The 21,072-nt window shown below is 46.1% G+C and overlaps 1 protein-coding gene across 5 annotated transcripts in view; it reads right to left on the bottom strand.

Moving 5' to 3' along the window:
• The window catches only part of ARFGEF3 (ARFGEF family member 3), a 188,144-nt gene that overhangs the window by 47,010 nt on the left and 120,062 nt on the right, over positions 1-21,072 (bottom strand). For all 5 annotated transcript variants that reach the window (XM_047859292.1, XM_047859295.1, XM_047859293.1 and 2 more), the window contains 8 exons: positions 13,210-13,376; positions 11,736-11,901; positions 7,588-7,695; positions 7,026-7,241; positions 6,755-6,865; positions 5,104-5,254; positions 3,462-3,782; positions 1,069-1,202 (listed from right to left, as the gene is read on the bottom strand). In XM_047859292.1, coding sequence (XP_047715248.1) covers positions 1,069-1,202; positions 3,462-3,782; positions 5,104-5,254; positions 6,755-6,865; positions 7,026-7,241; positions 7,588-7,695; positions 11,736-11,901; positions 13,210-13,376 — 1,374 coding nt within the window. The remainder of the gene's footprint in view (positions 1-1,068; positions 1,203-3,461; positions 3,783-5,103; positions 5,255-6,754; positions 6,866-7,025; positions 7,242-7,587; positions 7,696-11,735; positions 11,902-13,209; positions 13,377-21,072) is intronic.

Below are 21,072 nucleotides of genomic sequence, written 5' to 3'. Positions count from 1 at the left end.
GACTCGCCCAAGACAACGCAGCTGGTAAATGGTGAAGGCAGCATTTTAACTCCCGTGTGATTCATTCTGAAGCAAATGCTGCCTTCTCCTCCTAGGTGTGCTGCCTCCTTCTGACCCTGCTCGTTGCTTTTCGTAAGCTGAGAGCCTGCTGATTTCTCCAATGCAAAACACTCTGGAGGCTGCCCCTGGGCTCAGGGATGCTCTGGACGTCTGATGGGTCTGGAGGTTAGCTTTATATAGCTAAGGTTTTAAAGTCTGTTAAAAACTAGCGGGGAAAGAGTTGTACTTCTCAAATCAGAATCTGCAGTAGGGATCAAAAGGCCAAACATATACACTTAGAACTTCAGATTCCTCAAGATGGAAAGGACTTCAGATGTTGCGCAATCCAACCTTGCCACCACAGCGCGTGCCCGGCCTGAACCCATCAGTACGGAGGCTCTCTGTTTCCGCACGACAACTGTGGCTGTTGACGGACAGTTGCATTTGTGAGCAACCTGCCACCCATTTGGGACCCACGGGCAGCTCAGTCCAACCCTGCTCCCTTCAGGAGGACCTTTCCTTTTCCCTTGGCCTCATCAGTGAAGACGGTGATATTGACTGATCACTAACGAGACATGCCTAGATGGCAGGAGGCTTCTGACCCTTCCGCTTTTCTCTCCCACCAGTCCCTTGTGGAATTAGGCACCGCTGAGCTGAACGAAGAGACACGGTTTGTGATATGGAGATGGGGTCCCCCCCTCATGTGAAGCTATCTGCACCCTGAGTAGCCACGCCATTTTCTACATCGCAAGCACAAAACTTAGTAGAGCAACCCAGCACCTGCTGTAGGTGTAGTAACACCTACGGTGCCGGCAGCAGCGACATTTCCATTCATAGAGAATAATACTGTCACTCCACCCCCGCCCCTGCCACACTTCACAGCTGGAAGACAGATCTGCACCAGAACTCAGCCAGGGTACCGTGTGCAAAGGGAATGTGGATTCAAGTCTTCAGAGGGGCTGTTGCTATCAGGGATCTGGGCCATTTCCCGCTACCCTCACAGCACAGTCTCTCCCGGGAAAGAATTACCTGGCATTGCCAGAGAGTAATCGACCGTGTCCGTGACAGAATGGAAGAGCTGGGACTGCGATGCTTTCTTCAGCTGATAAAGGAACCCTCCCAAAGCTGTGAGGTTCAACTTATCCGTAGCATCTTCAAAGAGCCTGGATGGAGTAAACAGATTTGTTATCTGGAGACGATCTAGCCAAGTCTTTGCGGTAGAATCATTAGGACGGTTTTGTCAAATGGGATTAATGAAAATGTGTCAACACTGAAAATAAATATATGTTATATACGTATTACTGCCGGGTACAAGTCTGCTCTAACTATGAGGTTTTAATCTAAGGGGCACAGATGATTAAAAAAAATATCTGTGTATCCCCATGGCTTAGCACAGCCATGCTAGACAATAAGAGCATGTTTGGCAAGAAGTTGAAAATCGACAAAGCGTCGCTCCCTGAAACTCAGTAACGGGGAATAGAATCCTTAGAAGTAGCTTCAGTGTCCTAAGCTGTATTATAGAAAAGCCCACTGAGGGAATCAAGGCATTTGCTGGGCTACACCTGATGAGTCTAATGCTGGGCTTGGCCTTGAGAAGGACACAAAACCCAAGTAAACCCAAGCCTGTAAGCCCCCTCAGGGTGGGGCTAGCTTTAAGGTTGCCTCTGACACACACCCAGAGCCTTGGACTTGGTGGGAACTCAAGCATCAGCCAAAAGAACAAACATCCCTACCCTAATGGGCCTTGCAGGTTCCTTTTGTTTTCTACTCAGCTGGGCGCAGACATTTCTGGCAGAAGGAGCTGGGAAGGAAGAGGGGAGCACAGGCAGCAGGGCTTAGAGAAGGATCGGAGGCTCACTGGAGTTCAGAAGGTTGGCATTAAATGTGCGTTTATATGGCCAGCCTTCCACTGCTCTTGGGTCACCTGCTGCCGGCCCTCCCAGTCTGTGCTCATCCCAGAAGGACAAACAGCCCATGGGGTGTGACGTGCTGGGCAAGGGAGAGTGTCGCCAACAGAAATGGAACAAGGAGCCTCTTTTGAAGAGGTTATAGGACACGTAGGGGTTTTAAGACGGGAATTCGTGGATTAAACATTCGCAAACTATTGAAACAAAGACACTTTTCCTTGCTATTTTGAAATTCCTATTTTAATATTATTGACTTTCTGCGTCCTATTAACCATTTCTTCTCTCTCGTTCCTAGTAAAAAAAAATCAGTGGTGGATATTATGCACCACCTGACACTCGTATACTGCTTTCCAGATGCCGAAACACTTTTACAGCCATCTTGTTGGATAAACAGGAAAAAGGGATTGCTGTACTGGGTTAGTAGATGGAGAAACTGAGTCTCAGCATAACTATTCATACAGACGTAGGGGCACCTGGTGGCTCAGCTGATTGAGTGCCTGACTCTTGGTTTTGGCTCAAGTCAATCCTACTTGGATTCTCTCTCTCCTCCCTCACCTGCCCCTCTCCCCTGCTCTATCTCGCTAATATATATATATATATATATATACATATATATGTATATATATATATATATATATATAAAACATATTTATATATATAAATTACATACAAAAATAAATAAATATTATATATATACACTACACACACACACACACACACACATATATATATATATATATATAATACACACACACACATTACACACATACAACCAAAAACTATACAGATGTGACCTTGCAGTTAGCGTCAAGGCCAGGAAAGAACTCTCCTGAGCACCAGTGATTGCTATTCCGCTCTCCCACTCCCTGGCTGTCTGGCCCCCTGTGCAAACTTCACTGCACCTGTGCTGGGGGCACAATGACCCAGCGTGGAGCCTGAAGTGAGGCAGGACTACATGTGACTGGTGACCAACAGCACTTTCAACATCAGAAAGCGTCACTGCTTGGGGTTATCGTTGAGTTTTTCCTCTCGACCGTAACGTGGTCAAATAATATATCACACTCTTGGATGTGGGACTGTAATTATCATCCAAATAATGGATTTCTCCTATTTAGCAAGCTCTCTCCTAAGTGCTTCAAGTGTACTAGTTAGTTTAACCTCACGGCTACCCTGTGAGAGAGTGACTTCGTGACCCTACTTTACGATGAGGCAATCAGGGCCAGGGGAGGTGAACCTGCCCAAGGTCACAGGGTACGTGCAGACTTCTAGGCCCAGGGAGCCTGCCTCCCGAGCCTCCGGTCTTAGTCGTCAGACGGCAAGAGGTTCATTCTAAGTGCAGGGCATGCTGGGAGACAGAAGTATGTTTGGACAAAACAAAAAATCAAAAGAGGCTTAAATGACCGGCCAGCGAATCAAATTGCCCTGGGAGTGATTTTGAGCCCAGAGACACGGACGTGGCGCTGCCCTCCGGCGAGCAGCCGTCTGGGGTGTGGGGACCATGGCGTGCGCTCATACCTGTCGGCCTGGGTGGACAGTGTGAGCACGGCCTTGGCCGCACTGCTCCCTGTCATGAGGCCGCCCCCGCGGAAGTCGGAGGCCCGGCCTCGGCTGCCTTCCCTGACCAGCTCTTGGATGGAGAGGGGCTGGATGACAGGGGCCGCGCTCAGGGAGCTCTCTGGCTCCAGGTTCTGCTCCGCAGCCGAGTCCTCACGCTCTGGGTCGCCAAGGAGTCCAGAGTCCCCCGGTGCCCTCTGGGGTTGGCTGATGGTCAGAGGGGGCTGAGGGGTGCCGGCGCTGAAATGGGTGTGTTCTAACGTGCCCACGTACTCGCAGACCCTGGACAGAGTCACAGACAAGCAGCTGTTATGCCTTGCCGCTCAGCAGGACAGCTCCGTAAATCCCACAGTGAGAGAAAGGAAGTCTGGCCAGCTTCACAGTCCTCCCCGATCTCCCTCCTTCCTCTGGTGAGGGCCACCTCTCCCTCTCCCTCCCCCCCCCCCCCACTATCCACATTCTTTTTTTTTTTGAGTTGGACCGGATGGGTTGGAAGTGGGGTAAGGATTCCTCAGACTCTCACCCCATGCTGGGAGGAAGGTGGGTAACAAAAGCCCTCTTCATCCTGTTGTGCCCTGTCCAGCTTCCTGGCTTATTTGGACTTCAGCTGTTGGAGGGAGTTTTCCCAAGGAGCCCTCTCCCCCTCCCTCTAGCGCTCTGATTAGGACCCAGGAAGCGCTTCTGTAGGATCCCAGAACGAGCGTCCATGTGGCTGGCAGGACCTCTAGCCATAATGGGCCCTCTCGCAAGGGCTCTGTCCAGCCGTGTCCTGCCTCGCCCCGACAGCCCCGTATCACTAATGCTGGGGTGGTGCCCTAATCATAGTAAACTCAGAGAAGTGTCACAACGTAGAGTATAAGTGCCAACTTCCAAATTGTTCCTGCCCAACAGACCCCGGAACTAGGACGGTTCATAAGAGGCCCAGTATCACAGAGTAAGTCCAGTTACCGGTAAAGACCATCCCGGATAGTTCACTCTCGTGTTCTGTAACTGGGCAATTTTTTGACTGCGTGTAAAACGCTCTGGTACGATGTAAGTCATTTTCCTGCCCTGATGTGCTTGCGGGAGCCAGGAAGAACAGGGGGTCTCCAGCCTCCACATTAAAACCCATTTTGCTCCAGGCTGATTCACCCTGGCTTTTTCATACCCTAGTTCCTCCCAAGATGGGTTTTGGGTTTTTCGATCCTTGGATGATCTGACGGATTCTCTCTTTCCGACTCAACAGACATTTGCTGTTGGCTGCATCTGCTTTGGGGGCATCAAACTGAACCCAGATCTGGCTGGTGCTCTGGCTGGCGAGATCCAGGTGCCTGAGCCCCGCCCCTGACTCCCCATTGCTGCTCTGCTAGAACGGAGCTTGGTGCAAGGCTTTGGGCAGGTGCCGAGGAGAAGGAGAAGAAACACCTGGCCCCTGGCACCTGGCCCCTGCCCTGCCCCCCCCCCCCCCCCCCGGGCAGTGCCTCATTGTCCCAGGTCTGCCCAAATGCCTGGGAGACGGGCTTTTTGTCTTGGTCTCATGAGGACTGCGGAGCTAATGCCGTTTGCATCTTACAGGTGCTGTGAACTCTGTCACTGACCGGGGTTTGGGGATCTTGTCATGCACCTGAACACGTGTGGCCAGCAGTCCGGGTTGTGGCTCCCCATCTCCAGGCCTACGCTGAGGATGGCATCCATGCACAAGACGTGGGCTGTGTGCAGCCAGACCCCCTGCAGCTTCCCGATCTGTTCCAGTTTCTGCTCCACTTTGAGTTTCACTGTGCCAGAGAGACAGTCATTACCATAATGGTCCAAGGAGGAGACAGAAAGGGAGAGAGAAAGGATGGAAAGGAAAGAATGGGTCGTTGTGTAAGGGCAAAAGGCAAACAGTAGATGTCACTCGATGTCACTGGCAGCAAGCTCCTCGACAGCAGGTCCCCGTGGTTCATCATGCAAGCCACCCAGCCCGAGGCCCCACAGACCCTGGCGAGCTCAGCTCTCTGCAGTTCAGGAGTAGGGTGGGTCCTCGGCTGGTGGTTACGGTCCTTCCAGACCCATCTGTGGGTTCTAGGTCGGTCACAGCAGTGAGGATGGGCTTCATGTGCTGACCCCAGCGGAAGCCCCTTGTGCCCAAGCCCTTCTCCCACCCGTGTACTCAAACCGATAAGACAGAATTCCTGGCAATCTGTAAGTTCTCTGAGGTTTATTTAATGTCACATGTTCATGACGATGATCATCTAAACCAGGTGCATGTTTGCTCTGGGCACATGGCTACGTTTTAACTGAAGACTACTGAATCGTTTCACTCCCTTTTACATTTATATTTGTGATCTTCAAATAATACTTTTTTAATTGCAGAGGACTAATGAGAAAGGATGCACAAGGTAACTTGATATGTCAGTTATAGCAAACGCCAAGGCAAGGCCAAATGACAATATCATGGACAATAGCCATGAATAAAGGTTCCAAGTCATTGGAAGATGGGTCTGATGGGATAACTGAGTGATGGTCCAGAACGCAGGAACACAGCATGCTTACATCAGAGGAAGCCGAACCATATTCCTGTTGTAAGAGGCAAACTGAGTTTTAGCAAAGCATCGTCTTTCATGGATGTGATACCGACTTTAGTTTTCATTTGTGTAGCATTTGAACATCAATTCTGGTTTTATAATTTTTTAAGAACCTTGAATGTAAGGATTTTTATGTAACTTACGGTTGTGCACATTAAGTATATATCCTAGATGATCATCTGCTTCATTGGCTAATGGATTTTAACCAGGTAAAAGTCAACTCTTTCTGGAGTTCACAAAGCTCAGGTTTTTCTCTTATAAGAACAAAGGTTCTCTGAAGCTCCTCTCCAGGATTTCCTCCACTTCGTTTCCCTACTCAGAAAACTGGCCATTCTGCCTTGCCCCACTACAACCTGAGCGATCTTCAAATGTGTACTCTGTGCAGCACCAACACAAGCGGCTGGGTGATGACAGAAGTGTGAATAGCTCAGCCAGGGGGCCTCTGGTGTCCTACAGGACTCCTGTTAGCAGCCAAGTTGCCGGGGCCGGAATGGTACGTCTCTTGCCTTCACAGGGATCTACGATAGGCAACCTGCAGGGTCAGCCATGTAAAAGAGCTAAGCCTGTGATCCAGGCTGGGATCTTGTGATCAGCAGTAAGTATATGCTGTGCATCACACAAGGAACAGGGACAGGTGTCTGTCACATGTGCAGGGGTGTGTAGACCGCACATAAGGCGCCAGGTGGATTCTGGCTCTTTAGCTATTACCTTGTGCTATGGCATCACTGGGCTCTTGGACTTCCTTTTCCTCTTTTTCTTCCTGGACACAGGAGGCAGCTGCCATCTGGGCAAGGGCCGAGGCGCAGTTAGCTGCAACTCCTTTGGAGAAAAGAAACAATTACCCCTCACTGAGTCCACCGTCTAACCTTTTACCCAGCAGCCCTTCTAAAAGATTCGTTTTCCACGAGGGCCATTCCCACAGCGCTCCTCAGGGACACCCCGCGGGCCACGGGTCCGGGAACATTACTCCCTCCTGTACCTAGAGCACAGCTCAGCCGCGCTGCTTTCCGCAGCCCATCGAGGCTCATGCAGATGGCATCACGTTCCTTTTGGTTCTGCTCTTTGACGCCTTCAGCTCCCAGAATGAAGGCCAACCCTTTGGAGCTTCCTGCCATGCGGCCAGTCAGGGGGGTTGATAAAGTATCGATCAAGTTCTTCCAGCAGCCCACCAGAATATAGCGAGCAAACGCCACACCTAGGACGTGAAGGAGCATGGATCATTTTCCGGAGACAAAATAAACCACCGGCGGTGAATGGCATGGGAGCTTCTGACAATCAAGTTAGCAATACTGAGGTGTATACAGTTCTACTACAGGAAATCAAATTTAATGGATATTGGATTGTGTTATACTTTGTGTTTATAAATAATGAATGTTGCATCATCAGCTAGATGTTGCTAAGTAACTTCCTTCAGGCACTTTTCTGCCAAGACGAGATGTTAATTCATTTATGTCAGCACAGAAAGCTGCCACTTAATGGTTTAATTGCTGGTAACATATGGGATGTATGTATATTCATAAACTCAAGACCCAAGTCATTACCTGCCACTGTGGAGTCATCAATTCTCCTGCCCTGGGTGAAAGGAGACTCCGTAGAAGCTGAAGCCATCAGCTGGCCCCCAATCGCACTGCTCTCTAAGCCATCAATGTCTGTCCAGGAAAAGGAGGAAGGTTTTCCCAGATTGGAACACTCCGGGAAAAACCAAAACCAAAAACCAAAACCCAAAAAAACCCAAATGGCCAACACAATATTCATTTTTTTTCCACAACAAACATCCATTGGATCTATTATGTACCAAGTAGGTAAGAATTTTTTATCAGAATATTAAAATTTTTGTTTTATTCTGTTAGTCTAGTTTTCTTTCATTGCCAGAACATTCTTCATATTTTTTACTAAAAACATAAACTCTGCCCTCCCTGTTGTTAGAAAATCTATTGACTTAGAATATTTTGACGTTTGACTATTCCTTTTATCCAAAGTGGTGGCATCGTTCCTACATTTTATATGAGCAGTTTGCCCCAACGTGGATTTCTCTTTCAGAATTTCCTCGTAGGAATGAAGAAGAGAATAAGAATAATATCTCCTCGGTCAGATAATCACATCATCTGATTCCAATGTACAACAATAACTTGATAATAATATCTTACAATTCACAAAGTGTTTTCACATAATATTGTTTTCATCGAATCTTCCAGACAACTCCAAGCGGGTAGGCAGGGTAGGTATTATTTTTCCCATTTCACAGAGAAGGAAATAAATGTTCAAGGTAGGTAAACTGCACAAGGCCATGAGGCTGGTAAAAGAAGGAATTAGGCTTAGTATGCAAGTCTTCTGACTCCCATCTGGGCCTCTTTCCAATGACACCACACACTTAGTGCAGCGTGATATAGGACCTTCATTCTCCATTTAAATTTTTGTTAAAACCAACTCTCATCTCTGGAATTAGCTCAATGAACCACTTCTTAATAAACTGGCAAGAAGAGCCTGGGATTGAGAAGATTTAACTCTGAATTAAGTAGCCTTATAGCCCCGGGCTACACTGCATCTTCTGGCTTTGAATGTCTAAGTGGAAAGGAAGGAACCACCGGAGAAGTGACCATGGAATTGAAGCATATATCCTGAATGCAACTAATATAGTTGAATACAACACAGAGAGGGAATGGGAAAAAAGGGTAGCCTAAGTTTATTCCTTGACTTTAGAACTTGACTTTCACCAACAGGATGAGAGTTCTCTGCATGGTGTTTGAATACTATTTCATTATAGCTTTGATTCTTACAGTAAGTCCATGAAGCCTAGAGATTTCCGGCAACACATCTCTTTTTTCCCCCTCACATTTTATGTACTTCTATTTGCATATTAAAAATGGTGCATTCCAATAATTAAAATCATACAAAGAAAAAAATGGCGCTTGATTAAACTGCATTTTACAGCCTGCAGAGTGCCTTAGACCAACTTAGGCTTTATTGGTCACCCCCAACCAGCTTCTTCCTTCACCAACATGCAAGTTCTTTTCCTTCCCCGCCAGCCAGACAAGCAGAGGGAAGACGAGGGGTGGTGTTCCTGAACAACATATCTCTTTGAAAAAAGTTGCTAAGATAGGTTTTAAAATTTCTCACCACAAGAAAAAAAAAAAACAAAACGTGACCATGTAAGGTGACTGACATTAACTAAACTTAGTGAGGTGATCATTTTGCAATGTACACATATATCAAATCATCATTTTGTGCACGTTGGGCTAATATAATGTTATATGTCAATTATTTCTCAACAAAAATTGGGGAACCAAGGCAGGGAGAAATCTCAATGACTGCTCAAGTCGGAACAGGCCAGTTTCACTGAAATGAATTTGACCCAGAGTCAAATGGTCTTATGACATTACCCCAAAATTTCCAGTTACGAAAGTTATGTTTCCTATATGCTAGGTAGAGGGCTAATGGATTCAAGTAATACAAAGTTTATTTGAATGCTAAAATTCCTCGGTTCTAGACAACACTTTTATATGACATCAGGAACGGCCACAGTTAGTACAACGTCGATGGTAAGATCGTGGCTATTGCTTTTAGCTGCACAGGATGAAAAGATCCGATGGAAGTTTCCAAGCTCCAGGTTAACTACTGCTCAAATTCACTTGCCATCTCATACTGGGAATTTGCTACAAAGAATCACAGAACTTTATTTTGTAGAATTCTGTGTGAAAAAGCCTATGTTTTTCTCTCATTTTCTAGCTAGAGTTAGAGAGCTCTCCCGTGGATGTGGCCCACTGAGCTTATAGTTCCGTGACAAAGGGGTGGCTGAGTCACAGCAATGACTGATGAGTGTGGCTACTGTGAGCGACCTGTTGTTTGTTCATTTTTATGACTGCTGAATGACTCCTTTTGTTAAGGTCCAGGTAAGAGTCACAGAGATTAATTTTGGCAGAAACTACGGTATTTGAAAATTAAAGCTGGCACATTTAGGATCCTTATCCAGGTTCCAAGGCGCTTTAAGCGCTGGGCAGTACTTTCAATCCCTATTGGACGCACTTGGCAAAGACAGGTGGAAACGAAGCACGGCTTACAGGCAACTGAGTAAATGTCCCACACGTGTATGCATTCCTAGATTTGGAATGGATGTAAGTGTGACCATGGTTAACCAAATGCAACTTGGTCACCTGTGCAGTGACCCGGATCCCCAAAGTTTGGGACCTAAGCCTCGCTTCTCTCAGTCACATCCTAGTTCGAGAACTAGGACTCCAAACACCTGCCAATGGCCGAGACTCTGCTGGCTGTGGACAGACTATGTGTCTTGACTCCCTGCCTGGTTCCTAAATAGCACCTCACCCCACATTCCTCATTGTTGGGTTCTGCTTGTCAGCAGTCTACTCTGCCTCCTTTGTAAGAGCCCCCCAGTACTAACCAAAGGTAATATAACGTTCATTTTGGACAACAGAAACGGCAGGGAAGGCACAGAGCCATGCCCCCCACATCGTGTTAGCCAGAGCCAGGAGATGATTCAGATCAGAAACCAGTCTGGGAACTCAGCTCAAACATAAGATGAGCCTGGAGATCTAATATATGAAGGCTACTGATGACAAGTCTTGAGTCCTCCCTGGTCTTTACCTGACATCATGGTGAAGCCATGAAAAGCCAGGAATGACTGTGTTTGCCCACCCCCCGCCTCCCAAATTCCTTCTTGACCACATCCCATACCGCTCTCTATGCTCTCATATAAAAAATCTTTTTCGGGGCGCCTGGGTGGCGCAGTCAGTTAAGCGTCCGACTTCAGCCAGGTCACGATCTCGCGGTCGGTGAGTTCCAGCCCCGCGTCGGGCTCTGGGCTGATGGCTCAGAGCCTGGAGCCTGTTTCCGATTCTGTGTCTCCCTCTCTCTCTGCCCCTTCCCCGTTCATGCTCTGTCTCTCTCTGTCCCAAAAATAAATAAACGTTGAAAAAAAAAATCTTTTTCTTTTTGAGAGAGAGAGAGAGAGAGAGACAGACAGACAGAGAGAGTGCGAGTAGGGGAGAGACAGGGAGAAGACGAGAGAGAGAATCCCAAACCAGTCCTATGCTCAGTGCGGAGCCCATCGTGGAGCTCGATCTCACGACGGTGAGATCTCGACTTGAGCCGCGATCAAAAGTCGGAGGCCCAACTGAGCCACCCAGGTGCCCCACGTGAAATTTCTAATGGACAGGGTTTTTAAAACTCAGGGCACTGAAGACAAAGAGGCTGGGCAACTGTTTGGCATTATTTTTAACTCTTGTGCAGCTGGGAAGGGAAGAGAGGACCTCCGACACGGATAGGAAATGGGAAGGGAGCCAAGTTGAAAGTCAAGCGTTTTAACGTGTCTGGCAGCTCAGGAGCACTGAAGGATTAGGGTCACCTCCTAGCACGTGAGAGCTTCCAGGAACAATTCTGGGCTTCGTGCCCAGAAAGCACTTCATATCCCTAGCAGAGGCCTGTAGCTCTCCCCTGACAGACGTGGGTGCTAAGTAGTCCTCATCTGAGGGGGCACAGTGAGTCCTCCAGGGTCCCGCGTGAAAAATGGACGGAACATTCCTGTGAGGTGGCTTCGCGACACCTCCCTGGCACCGTCACCAGCTGTCAGGGGGGGGGGTTTTGCCGGGGCTGTTTCAAGGCTGCTTCTCTGAAAGGGGCTCTCGGGCACTCTCTCCCCGCTGAGTGCCACACGGCTGCCTGAGGAGCCACTGACCGGTCAGCATGGTGATGAGGGGAAGGCTGTTATCCTCTGGGCTGCCCCAGTAGCCAGCTTCTCCGAGCATGTTCCTGTCGAGCACCTGATGGTAGAGTTCCTCGATCCAGGCCTGGGAGAAAACCATCAGCACCCCGCTGGTCTGCACCTGCTTCATGAACTCCTTCTGCAGAGAGGACCACACGAGAAGGTGACCAGATAGGACCCCCCCCCCCCCCCCCCCCCGCAAACGAACAGGCCCCTCCTCTGCCTCTTTCTCTCACTGGGGCCCTACCTGAGTCGAGGCTTCGAGGAACAACAAAACCTGTTGATTGGGAGTGCGGGGGGGGGGGGGTGGCAAGGGAAAGGGGAACCAAAATGGAGAAGTCCCAAACTTCATGAAGTTCCTTTTACTTATGATATCTTAAAAACAATTTTTTTAACGTTTAGTTATTTTTGAGAGAGAGAGCGTGAGCAGGGGAGAGGCAGAGAGAGAGGGAGACACAGAATCCGAAGCAGGCTCCGGGCTCCAAGCTGTCAGCACAGAGCCCGACGTGGGGTTCGAACTCATGAACCCGGAGGTCACGACCTGAGCGGAAGTCGGACGCTTAATTGACTGAGCCACCCAGGCGCCCTACTTATGACATCTTTCTAAGAAACCCACATAAGGATAAAGAACGCTGCGCTTCCTGTCTTTACTCTTTGATGTGTGGGGGGATTAGAAACAGCACAGAAAAAGGAACGCAGCGGCTCCCTCTCACTGCCCCAACCGCCGCAGAGATGGAGTGTGTCCCCTGAAACAGCACGTGCGCCTCAAGAGATACTTGACTTACACCCACGAAGCTGCCAGTTCCCCTCGGGAGTTTATAATTTATCAAGCGAACCAATGATTGCGGATTCCCTTCCAGCAGCTCTGTGGACTGAGGCTCGTGAACTGGGATCGGGGCTATACCATGGGGTGGCTCGCTCCGGCGGGGGAGCCAAGCACAGCGTAATCACCATCGCGCTCACTCCACAGCTCCCAGCAGGTGCTTTGTCACCGACAGCTACTAAGCTTAGCTCTAGGTCACAAGTAGGTCCGGGTACCTTCCGGAGGACAACGAAGAGGTTTCGCGACACAGCAAGCCTTGCTTTTCGGGAAAGGGGGCCATGCCCTGTACGTTGTCTGATGCTACTGAACATTCGGATCACCTGTTTTGGAAGGTGGCTTACACTTGAGTGTGTGCAGCAATGCCACCGGCTGACATTACTAGGCCACTGGCGGGCGGCCGCTTCTAGGGACTGGGGGCCCTTCCCTCTCTGGAGCAAGATGGGTAGCTGTGTGCCCCGCAGCACGATGCAAACTGCACCTTCACCCCCTCCCACCCTCCACACAGCCCCGCAGGGACTGCCCAGTCCAGAGTAGCAGGGGACATCTCTGCTATCCCTCCCAGGACAGCGATGCTCGGCTTTGCAGCCACTTCTGGCCAGGTCCGAGCGGAGACCACGCACTCACTATCATGCCCGGTGCCAGGGTGGGCCGCTTCCGGTAGTAGTCGCCGTGGGAGAGCTTCAGGTTGAGCAGCAGGGCGCAGTGCGCGGCCGTGTACAGGCTGTCGGCGTTCATCAGCATCTGCAAGCTGAGGCTGCCGCTCCCATCGAATCCGGGAGAGTGCATCATGCCTGTGGGAGAGAGTCAAGAAACCTTTGGGGTTGCGAGCAAGGCACCTGGCAAGACCGGCCTGTGGACAGCCGTGAGCCAACCCTAGCAACAGGAACAGGCACCTTGTAGGATGCTCCCGGAAAGAAACTAGAGCCAGCCAGGGGTATCGTGAGGGCCGGACACACGCCTTAGCCTGGTGGGGAGGGGCATGCACTCTGGAGGGAACCTACTGGGCAAATCTTGAGGAGTTACCCACCAAATACTTCCGTAAAACCACTCAGACCCCCTAAGTCTCAGCTTCTTCACCGACGAATGGGCAGAATAATCGACTGCATCCATCTCTTGCTCAGAGTCTCTAACGACTTCCCATCACAATACAAATAAAACCTGGACTCCCCCTCCTCTCTCCTCACTCCCCACAGCCACCCGGACCAGCGCTGCTCCTAGACCAACACCGAGACTGGGCCTGCCTCAGGGCCTTTGCATTTGCTCTTGCCACACTCCCCAGAATGATTTCTCAGGATCTCTGGAGGATGTGCTCCCTTCTTTCAGGTTCCTGCTCAAGCATCAGCTTTACAGAGACCTTCCCTTTCAATTCCATCTAAGAGGGCCTCCCCAATACTACCACCCCTGCAATATTCCTCCTCCCCACTCTGCATTGTTTTCATTGCCTCCATGTCATTTATTCTACCCAGCATTATATTAACATGTATTTATTGTCTGCGGTCACTACTATTTTCTACTTTTACGTAAGATCTACGAGAGGGTGGGGCTTTGTTCGTTTCGTCCCCTACAGAATCCCCAGTGCCTGGAGAAATGCCTGGTACAAAGAAGACCCTTGAAAAATATTTGCTCAATGAATAAAAATGAATGGACACGTTTGTTACGAGAACTAGATGCGATAAGGCACGTAAAACGCTTAATGCAGTAACTGATGCATACTTTTCTAAAAGCAACAATGTTCCTCAAAAAGCAAAACCAGAATTACCACATGACCCAGTAATTACACTCTCTGGTAGGCAGCATGCTCAAAAGAATTACAAACAGGAATTTGAGCAGACACTTGTACGCCAATTTCACTGCAGCATGATTCACAATTGCCCAAAGACAGAGCCAACTGAAGAGTCCGTCGACAGATGAATGGATAAACGAAATATGGTAGATACGGACCACGGAGTTCTAATGCATGCTACACCATGGATGAACCCTGCAAACATGCTAAATAAAATGAGCCAGGCACAAAATGACAAATGTAAGGTCCATGTAAATGAGGTACAGGCAAGAACAGGCAAATTTATGGAGACAGAAAGTAGATTAGACGTGACCACGGGCTGGGGAAGAAGACTTTCTCTTTGGGATGATTAAAAAAAAAAAAAAAGTTCTGGGGCGCCTGGGTGGCGCAGTCGGTTAAGCGTCCGACTTCAGCCAGGTCACCATCTCACAGTCCGTGAGTTTGAGCCCCGCGTCGGGCTCTGGGCTGATGGCTCGGAGCCTGGAGCCTGTTTCCGATTCTGTGTCTCCCTCTCTCTCTGCCCCTCCCCCGTTCATGCTCTGTCTCTCTCTGTCCCAAAAATAAATAAACGTTGAAAAAAAAAAAGTTCTGAAAACAGTGGTGATGGTTTTACAACATTGTGGATACAGTGAGTGCCATTGAACCGCACACATAAAAATGGTGAAAATGGCAAATTGTAAGTTATATATATATTTTTTATCACAATTAAATAATAATGTAATATACCAAAACCGTTGAACTGTGCCCTCTAAATGGGTGAATTGTAGGCTATATGAATTTTATCTAAATAAATTTTATTTCACTCAATCTTTTAAATGAGGAAACAGAGTTTCAAAAATATATGTAAATGAAGAGCTATTGGTTTTTCCCTCATTTTTTCTAAACATCGTTTTATGTTTAATAAGGTTTTCATTTTGAAGGGCTCCTTGTGCTTTATACAAATTAACTGAAAGAAAACAAACAAACAAACAACTATATCCCCTGCTTTAAAGATGGGCTCACTCAGAGGCACCTAGGTGGCTCAGTTGGTTAAGTGTCCAGCTTTGGCTCAGGTCATGATCTCATGGTTCACAAGTTTGAGCCCCACCTGCGCTGACAGTGAGGAGCCTGCTTGGAATTCTCTCTCTCCCTCTCTCTCCCTTTCTCCCTGCCCCTCCCCAGCTCATGCTCTCTATCAAAATAAATAAATAAACTTAAAAAAAATGTGCCTCATTCTTCTCAAAGCTAGAACAAACAATCCTAAAATTTGTATGGAACCACAAAAGACCCCGAAGAGCCAAAGTTATGTTGAAAAAGAAAACCAGGGGCGCCTGGGTGGTGCAGTCGGTTAAGCGTCCGACTTCAGCCAGGTCACGATCTTGCGGTCCGTGAGTTCGAGCCCCGCGTCAGGCTCTGGGCTGATGGCTCAGAGCCTGGAGCCTGTTTCCGATTCTGTGTCTCCCTCTCTCTCTGCCCCTCCCCCGTTCATGCTCTGTCTCTCTCTGTCCCAAAAATAAATAAACGTTGAAAAAAAAAAAAAAAGAAAAAGAAAACCAAAGCAGGAGGCATCACGATCTCAGACTTTAGCCTCTACTACAAAGCTGTAATCATCAAGACAGTATGGTATTCGCACAAAAACAGACACATAGACCAATGGAATAGAATAGAGACCCCAGAATTGGACCCACAAATGTATGGCCAACTAATCTTTGACAAAGCAGGAAAGAGTATCCAATGGAAAAAAGACAGTCTCTTTAGCAAATGGTGCTGGGAGAACTGGCCAGCAACATGCAGAAGAATGAAACTGGACCACCTTCCCATACCATACACAAAAATAAACTCAAAATGGATGAAAGACTTGAATGTGAGACAGGTAACTATCGAAACCCTAGAGGAGGAAGCAGGCAACAACCTCTTTGACCTCAGCCATAGCAATTTCTTGCTTGACACGTCTCCAAAGGCAAGGGAATTAAAAGCAAAAATGAACTATTGGGATCTCATCAAGATAAAAAACTTCTGCACTGCAAAGGAAACAATCAACAAAACTAAAAGGCAACCAATGGAATGGGAAAAGATATTTGCAAATGACATATCAGATAAAGGGTTAGTATCCAAAATCTATGAAGAACTTACCAAACTCAACACCCAGAAAACAAATAACCCAGTGAAGAAATGGGCAGAAGACATGAATAGACACTTTTCCAAAGAAGACATCCAGATGGCCAACAGACACATGAAAAGTTGCTCAACATCACTCATCATCAGAGAAATATAAATCAAAATCGCAATGAGATACCACCTCACACCACAGTGGCTAAAATTAACAATTCAGGAAACAACAGATGCTGGCGAGGATGTGGAGAAATGGGAACCCTCCTGCACTGTTGGTGGAAAGCAAACTGGTGCAGCTGCTCTGGAAAACAGTATTTAATTTAAAAAATGAAAAGTAGAACCACCCTACGACACAGCAACAGCACTACTAGGAATTTACCCAAGGGCTACAGCAATGCTGATGCATAGGGGCACATGTACCCCAATGCTTATAGCAGCACTTTCAACAATAGCCAAATTATAGAAAGAGCCTAAATGTCCATCAACTGATGAATGGATAAAGAAGATGTGGTTTATAAATACAATGGAATACTACTTGGCAATGAGAAAGAATGAAATCTTGCCATTTGCAGCAACGTGGATAGAACTGGAGGGTATGATGCTAAATGAAGTAAGTCAGAGAAAGACAGGTATCAAATATTTTCACTTATATGTGGAACCTGGCAAATTTAACAGAAGACATGGGGGAAGGGAAGGGGGAAAAACAGTTACAAACAGAGAGGGAAGGAGGCAAACCATAAGAGACTCTTAAATACAGAGAACAAACTGAAGGCTGAGTGGGGAGGGAGGCGGAGGAGAGGGGAAGATGGGTGATGGGCATTGAGGAGGGCACTTGTTGGGATGAGTACCGGGTATTGGATGTAAGTGATGAATCATGGGAATACGCCCCCCAAAACCAAGAGCACACTGTATACACTGTATGTTAGCCAACTTGACAATAAATTATTTTTAAAAAAAAGTGCCTCTTCTATGAAATGTAATAGTTTTCAAAGCTAACAAGTACATTGGAAACATAAATTTGTAACTGGAATGGTTACTTCTATCCTTGTGAATTTCTTAATGAATATGCTAGCAAGAGGATATGGACCAGAAGAAGCTTTTAAAGTTGAAAAATCTTCAAGACCTTTGCTTATTTGAGAACTGTATAAACACTTTTTTGTTCGGAGTAGGTATGTATGTTCTTCCAATAAAACTACTTTATGCAAATGTTAGGCATCACCTCTTCCTTCCTTTAAGAATTTTGCAGCTGCCGTAAGAGATTTTTTACTGAGGGCACTTTGTGATCAGAGGCAGAGGTGAATTTATACAAGAAGGGTTGAGAGCAGGATTTAAAAATGACATCCTTGGTCAGGATACGAACACTGTGTTCCTGCCCCTGATGGTCCAGAGGAAAACTCCATACTCTTAAGCTCCTGGTGATCTTGGTTCTAGTCTCTGGTAAATTGAAAGCAGGATTCAGTGTTGCTGGGTGTTCAACTATTCTGGATAGAAATGAATATTCGAGTTTTTCAGGAAAACAGAATTTGCAAGTGGCTCTGATCTTAGGCACGAGTAATAATTTCTTTAAAAAACTTAAAACCAACTACTATACACCTCGGAATATGTCTTGGAAAACCCAGTACACGTTCAGATGCTGAAAAGGAAGAAGGCAGCTGACGCGTCTGCTGACCCAGAGACGCAAGTCATTAGCGGAGGGGTGACAATGTCCCGGAGGGCACTGCTAACGGGTAGGCGGAGTTCTGAAATAATCTGTCAGGCCTGTTAGAAACAATCCGTTGGCACTGCCCTCTCTCTCGAGGTTGGCTAAATTTCTTACATTACATGGAGCTGGCAAATTCGAGAATAAAACAAAAGGATGTATTATCTATCAGTCATTTTCTTACCGTACCAAATACAGTTCACTGGTGATGTTAAGAAGGAAAATAACACAATGGCCATTACTTTATTAAGTGATTTCTAATTTTTAGAACAAGTCTCTTCTCATACATTATTTCATTTGACATATAAAGTATGTATCAATTGCCTCCCTTTATTTTACCAGTAAGGAAAAGTGCCTCAGAAATATTAAAGGAAATTTACCTGAAGTTATATAGCTAGAAATTGGCAGAAGGCTTTTGGTTACAAACTCCAGGCACTTTGCACTATGCCATGCCGTACTTGCTTCCAATGTCGTGAAGAGACTCCACTCTATCATGTCCCTCTTTAATAGATACTTTATTTTACATTCATCCTGACTGGGTTCATTGAAGTGTTCTCAATTTGGAGTGACAAACTATAGGAACTATGACCTTTACCACGTTCTGGCCACTTGCTTTTTCCAGTGTTCTGTGACATTCTCTCCCTCTATAATTAAGATGTTCTTTACTGTCAGGAACAGGAGGGTGGGTCACCTGCTTGATTGGTTACCAGCAAAAAACTGGATACAAGATTAGCAGAAGTGACCTTGAAATAGCTCCTCCATGTCTTAGACAATTTAATGTGCCTTTTCAAATACAAATTAGATACTTATGCAAAACATTTAACAGAACAGAAAAATTTAAAAAATAAGAAGAATAGTCCCTGCTTCTCCCAAGTCCCAGTGATACCCATCCCAGATCATACTACATACATTGTAATGAAACTTGGTATTTTCTTAGTAATATACGTTAGACATCTCTTGATGTGAGCACTTCTAGATCTGCCTCACTCTTTTCAAATAACTGGGCATATAGCACTGCATGTTTGGAGTATGATTTATTTAAGTAATGCTCTATTGGTAGACATTTATGTAGTTTCAATTACGAAAATAGCTGAAATGATGTAATAGCTTTAAGCACTTATGCAAGTGTATCTGTGGGCTAAGTACCCTAAAGCAGAATAAAGACATACATTAGGTTTGATAGCTATAGCCCAGGTATCTTCTAAGTAGTTTTATACCAAATGTTCTTCCTACCAATGGTGCATAAGAATAATGTTGTACCCACTCAGCAATACTGGGCATTATCAATTTTCTAAACCTTTATAATGATGTTATGTGATTTTTGGTTGCATTTCTATACACTAATAACAAAGTAGCAGAAAGAGAAATTAAGAGAACAATTCCATTTATAACTGTCCCCCCAAAGAACGAAATACCCAGAAATAAACTAATCAAGGAGGTGAAAGACCTATACTATGAAACCTATAAAACATTGATAAAAGAAACTGAAGACGACACAAATAAATGGAAAGATATCCTGTGCTCATGGGCTGGAGGCATTAATATTGTTAAAATGTCCCTACTACCCAAAGCGATCTCTATCAAAATACTAACAGCACTTTTCACAGAACTAGAATAATCCTAAAATTTGCATGGAACCTGAAAAGATCCCCAAATATCCAAAGCAATCTTCAGAAAGGTATCACAGTCTCAGATTTCAAGATACACTACAAAGCTGTAGTAATCGAAACACTATGCTACTGGCACAGAAGTACACACATAGGTCAGTAGAACAGAATGGAGAGCCCAGAAATAAACCCATGCTTATATAGTCAATTAATCTGCAACAAATGAGGCAGGAGTATACAATGGGGAAAAGACAGTCTCTTCAGTAAATGGTGCTGGGAAAACTAGACAGCTACTTGCAAAATAAAACTGGATCGCTTTCTTATATTATACACAAAAATTAACTCCAAATGGAGTGAGGACCTAAATTTGAGACACAAAACCATAAAACGCCTAGAAGAAAAAGAAGCAGTAATCTCTTGGACACTGGCCTTAGCAACATTTTCTAGATATGTCTCCCCACGCAAGGGAAACAAAAACAAAAATAAACTATTGGGACTACACCAAAATAAAAAACTTTTGCCCAGCAAGGGAAACCATCAATAAAACAAAAAAGGCAACGTGCTAAATAGAAGAAGATATTTGCAAGTAATATATCCGACAAGGGGATGAACTCCAAATATATAAAGAACTTACACAACTCAACACCAAAATCCAAATAATCTGATTAAAAATGGACAGAGGGCCTAAACAGACATTTTTCCAAAGAAGGCACACGGATGGCCACCAGACACAAAAAGATGATCCCTATCACTAATCATCAGAGAAATGCAAACCAAAACCATAACAAAATATCATCTTACACCTGTCAGAATTGCTAGAATCAAAAAGACAAGAAATAACAAGTGTTCATGAGGATGTAGAGAAAAAGGAACCCTCATGCACTGTTGGCAGCAATGTAAATTGGTGCAGCTACTGTGGAAAACAGTATGGAGGTCCCTCAAAAAATTAAAAAGAGAACTACCATATGATTTAATAATTCTACCACTGAGTATTTTCCTAAAGGAAATGAAAGGGGTGAAAAACACGCACCCCCGTGGTTGCTTACTGTAGCATCACTTATAACAGCCAAGTATGGAAGTGTCCATCCATAGATCAATGGATAAAGAAGATGCGGTGTATACACACACACACACACACACACACACACTCACACTGGATTATTATTCAGCCCTAAGGAGAATGAGATCCTGCCTTTTGTGACAACATGGATGCATCTAGAGGGTATGCTAAGTGAAGTAAGTCAGAGAAAGACAAACACCTTATGATTTCACTGATACGTGGAATCCAAAACGCAAAACACACAAAA

This window comes from Prionailurus viverrinus, chromosome B2 (genome assembly GCF_022837055.1).
Source record: "Prionailurus viverrinus isolate Anna chromosome B2, UM_Priviv_1.0, whole genome shotgun sequence".
NCBI classification, from domain to species: domain Eukaryota; kingdom Metazoa; phylum Chordata; class Mammalia; order Carnivora; family Felidae; genus Prionailurus; species Prionailurus viverrinus.
This window is presented reverse-complemented; position numbering and strand designations above follow the sequence as displayed.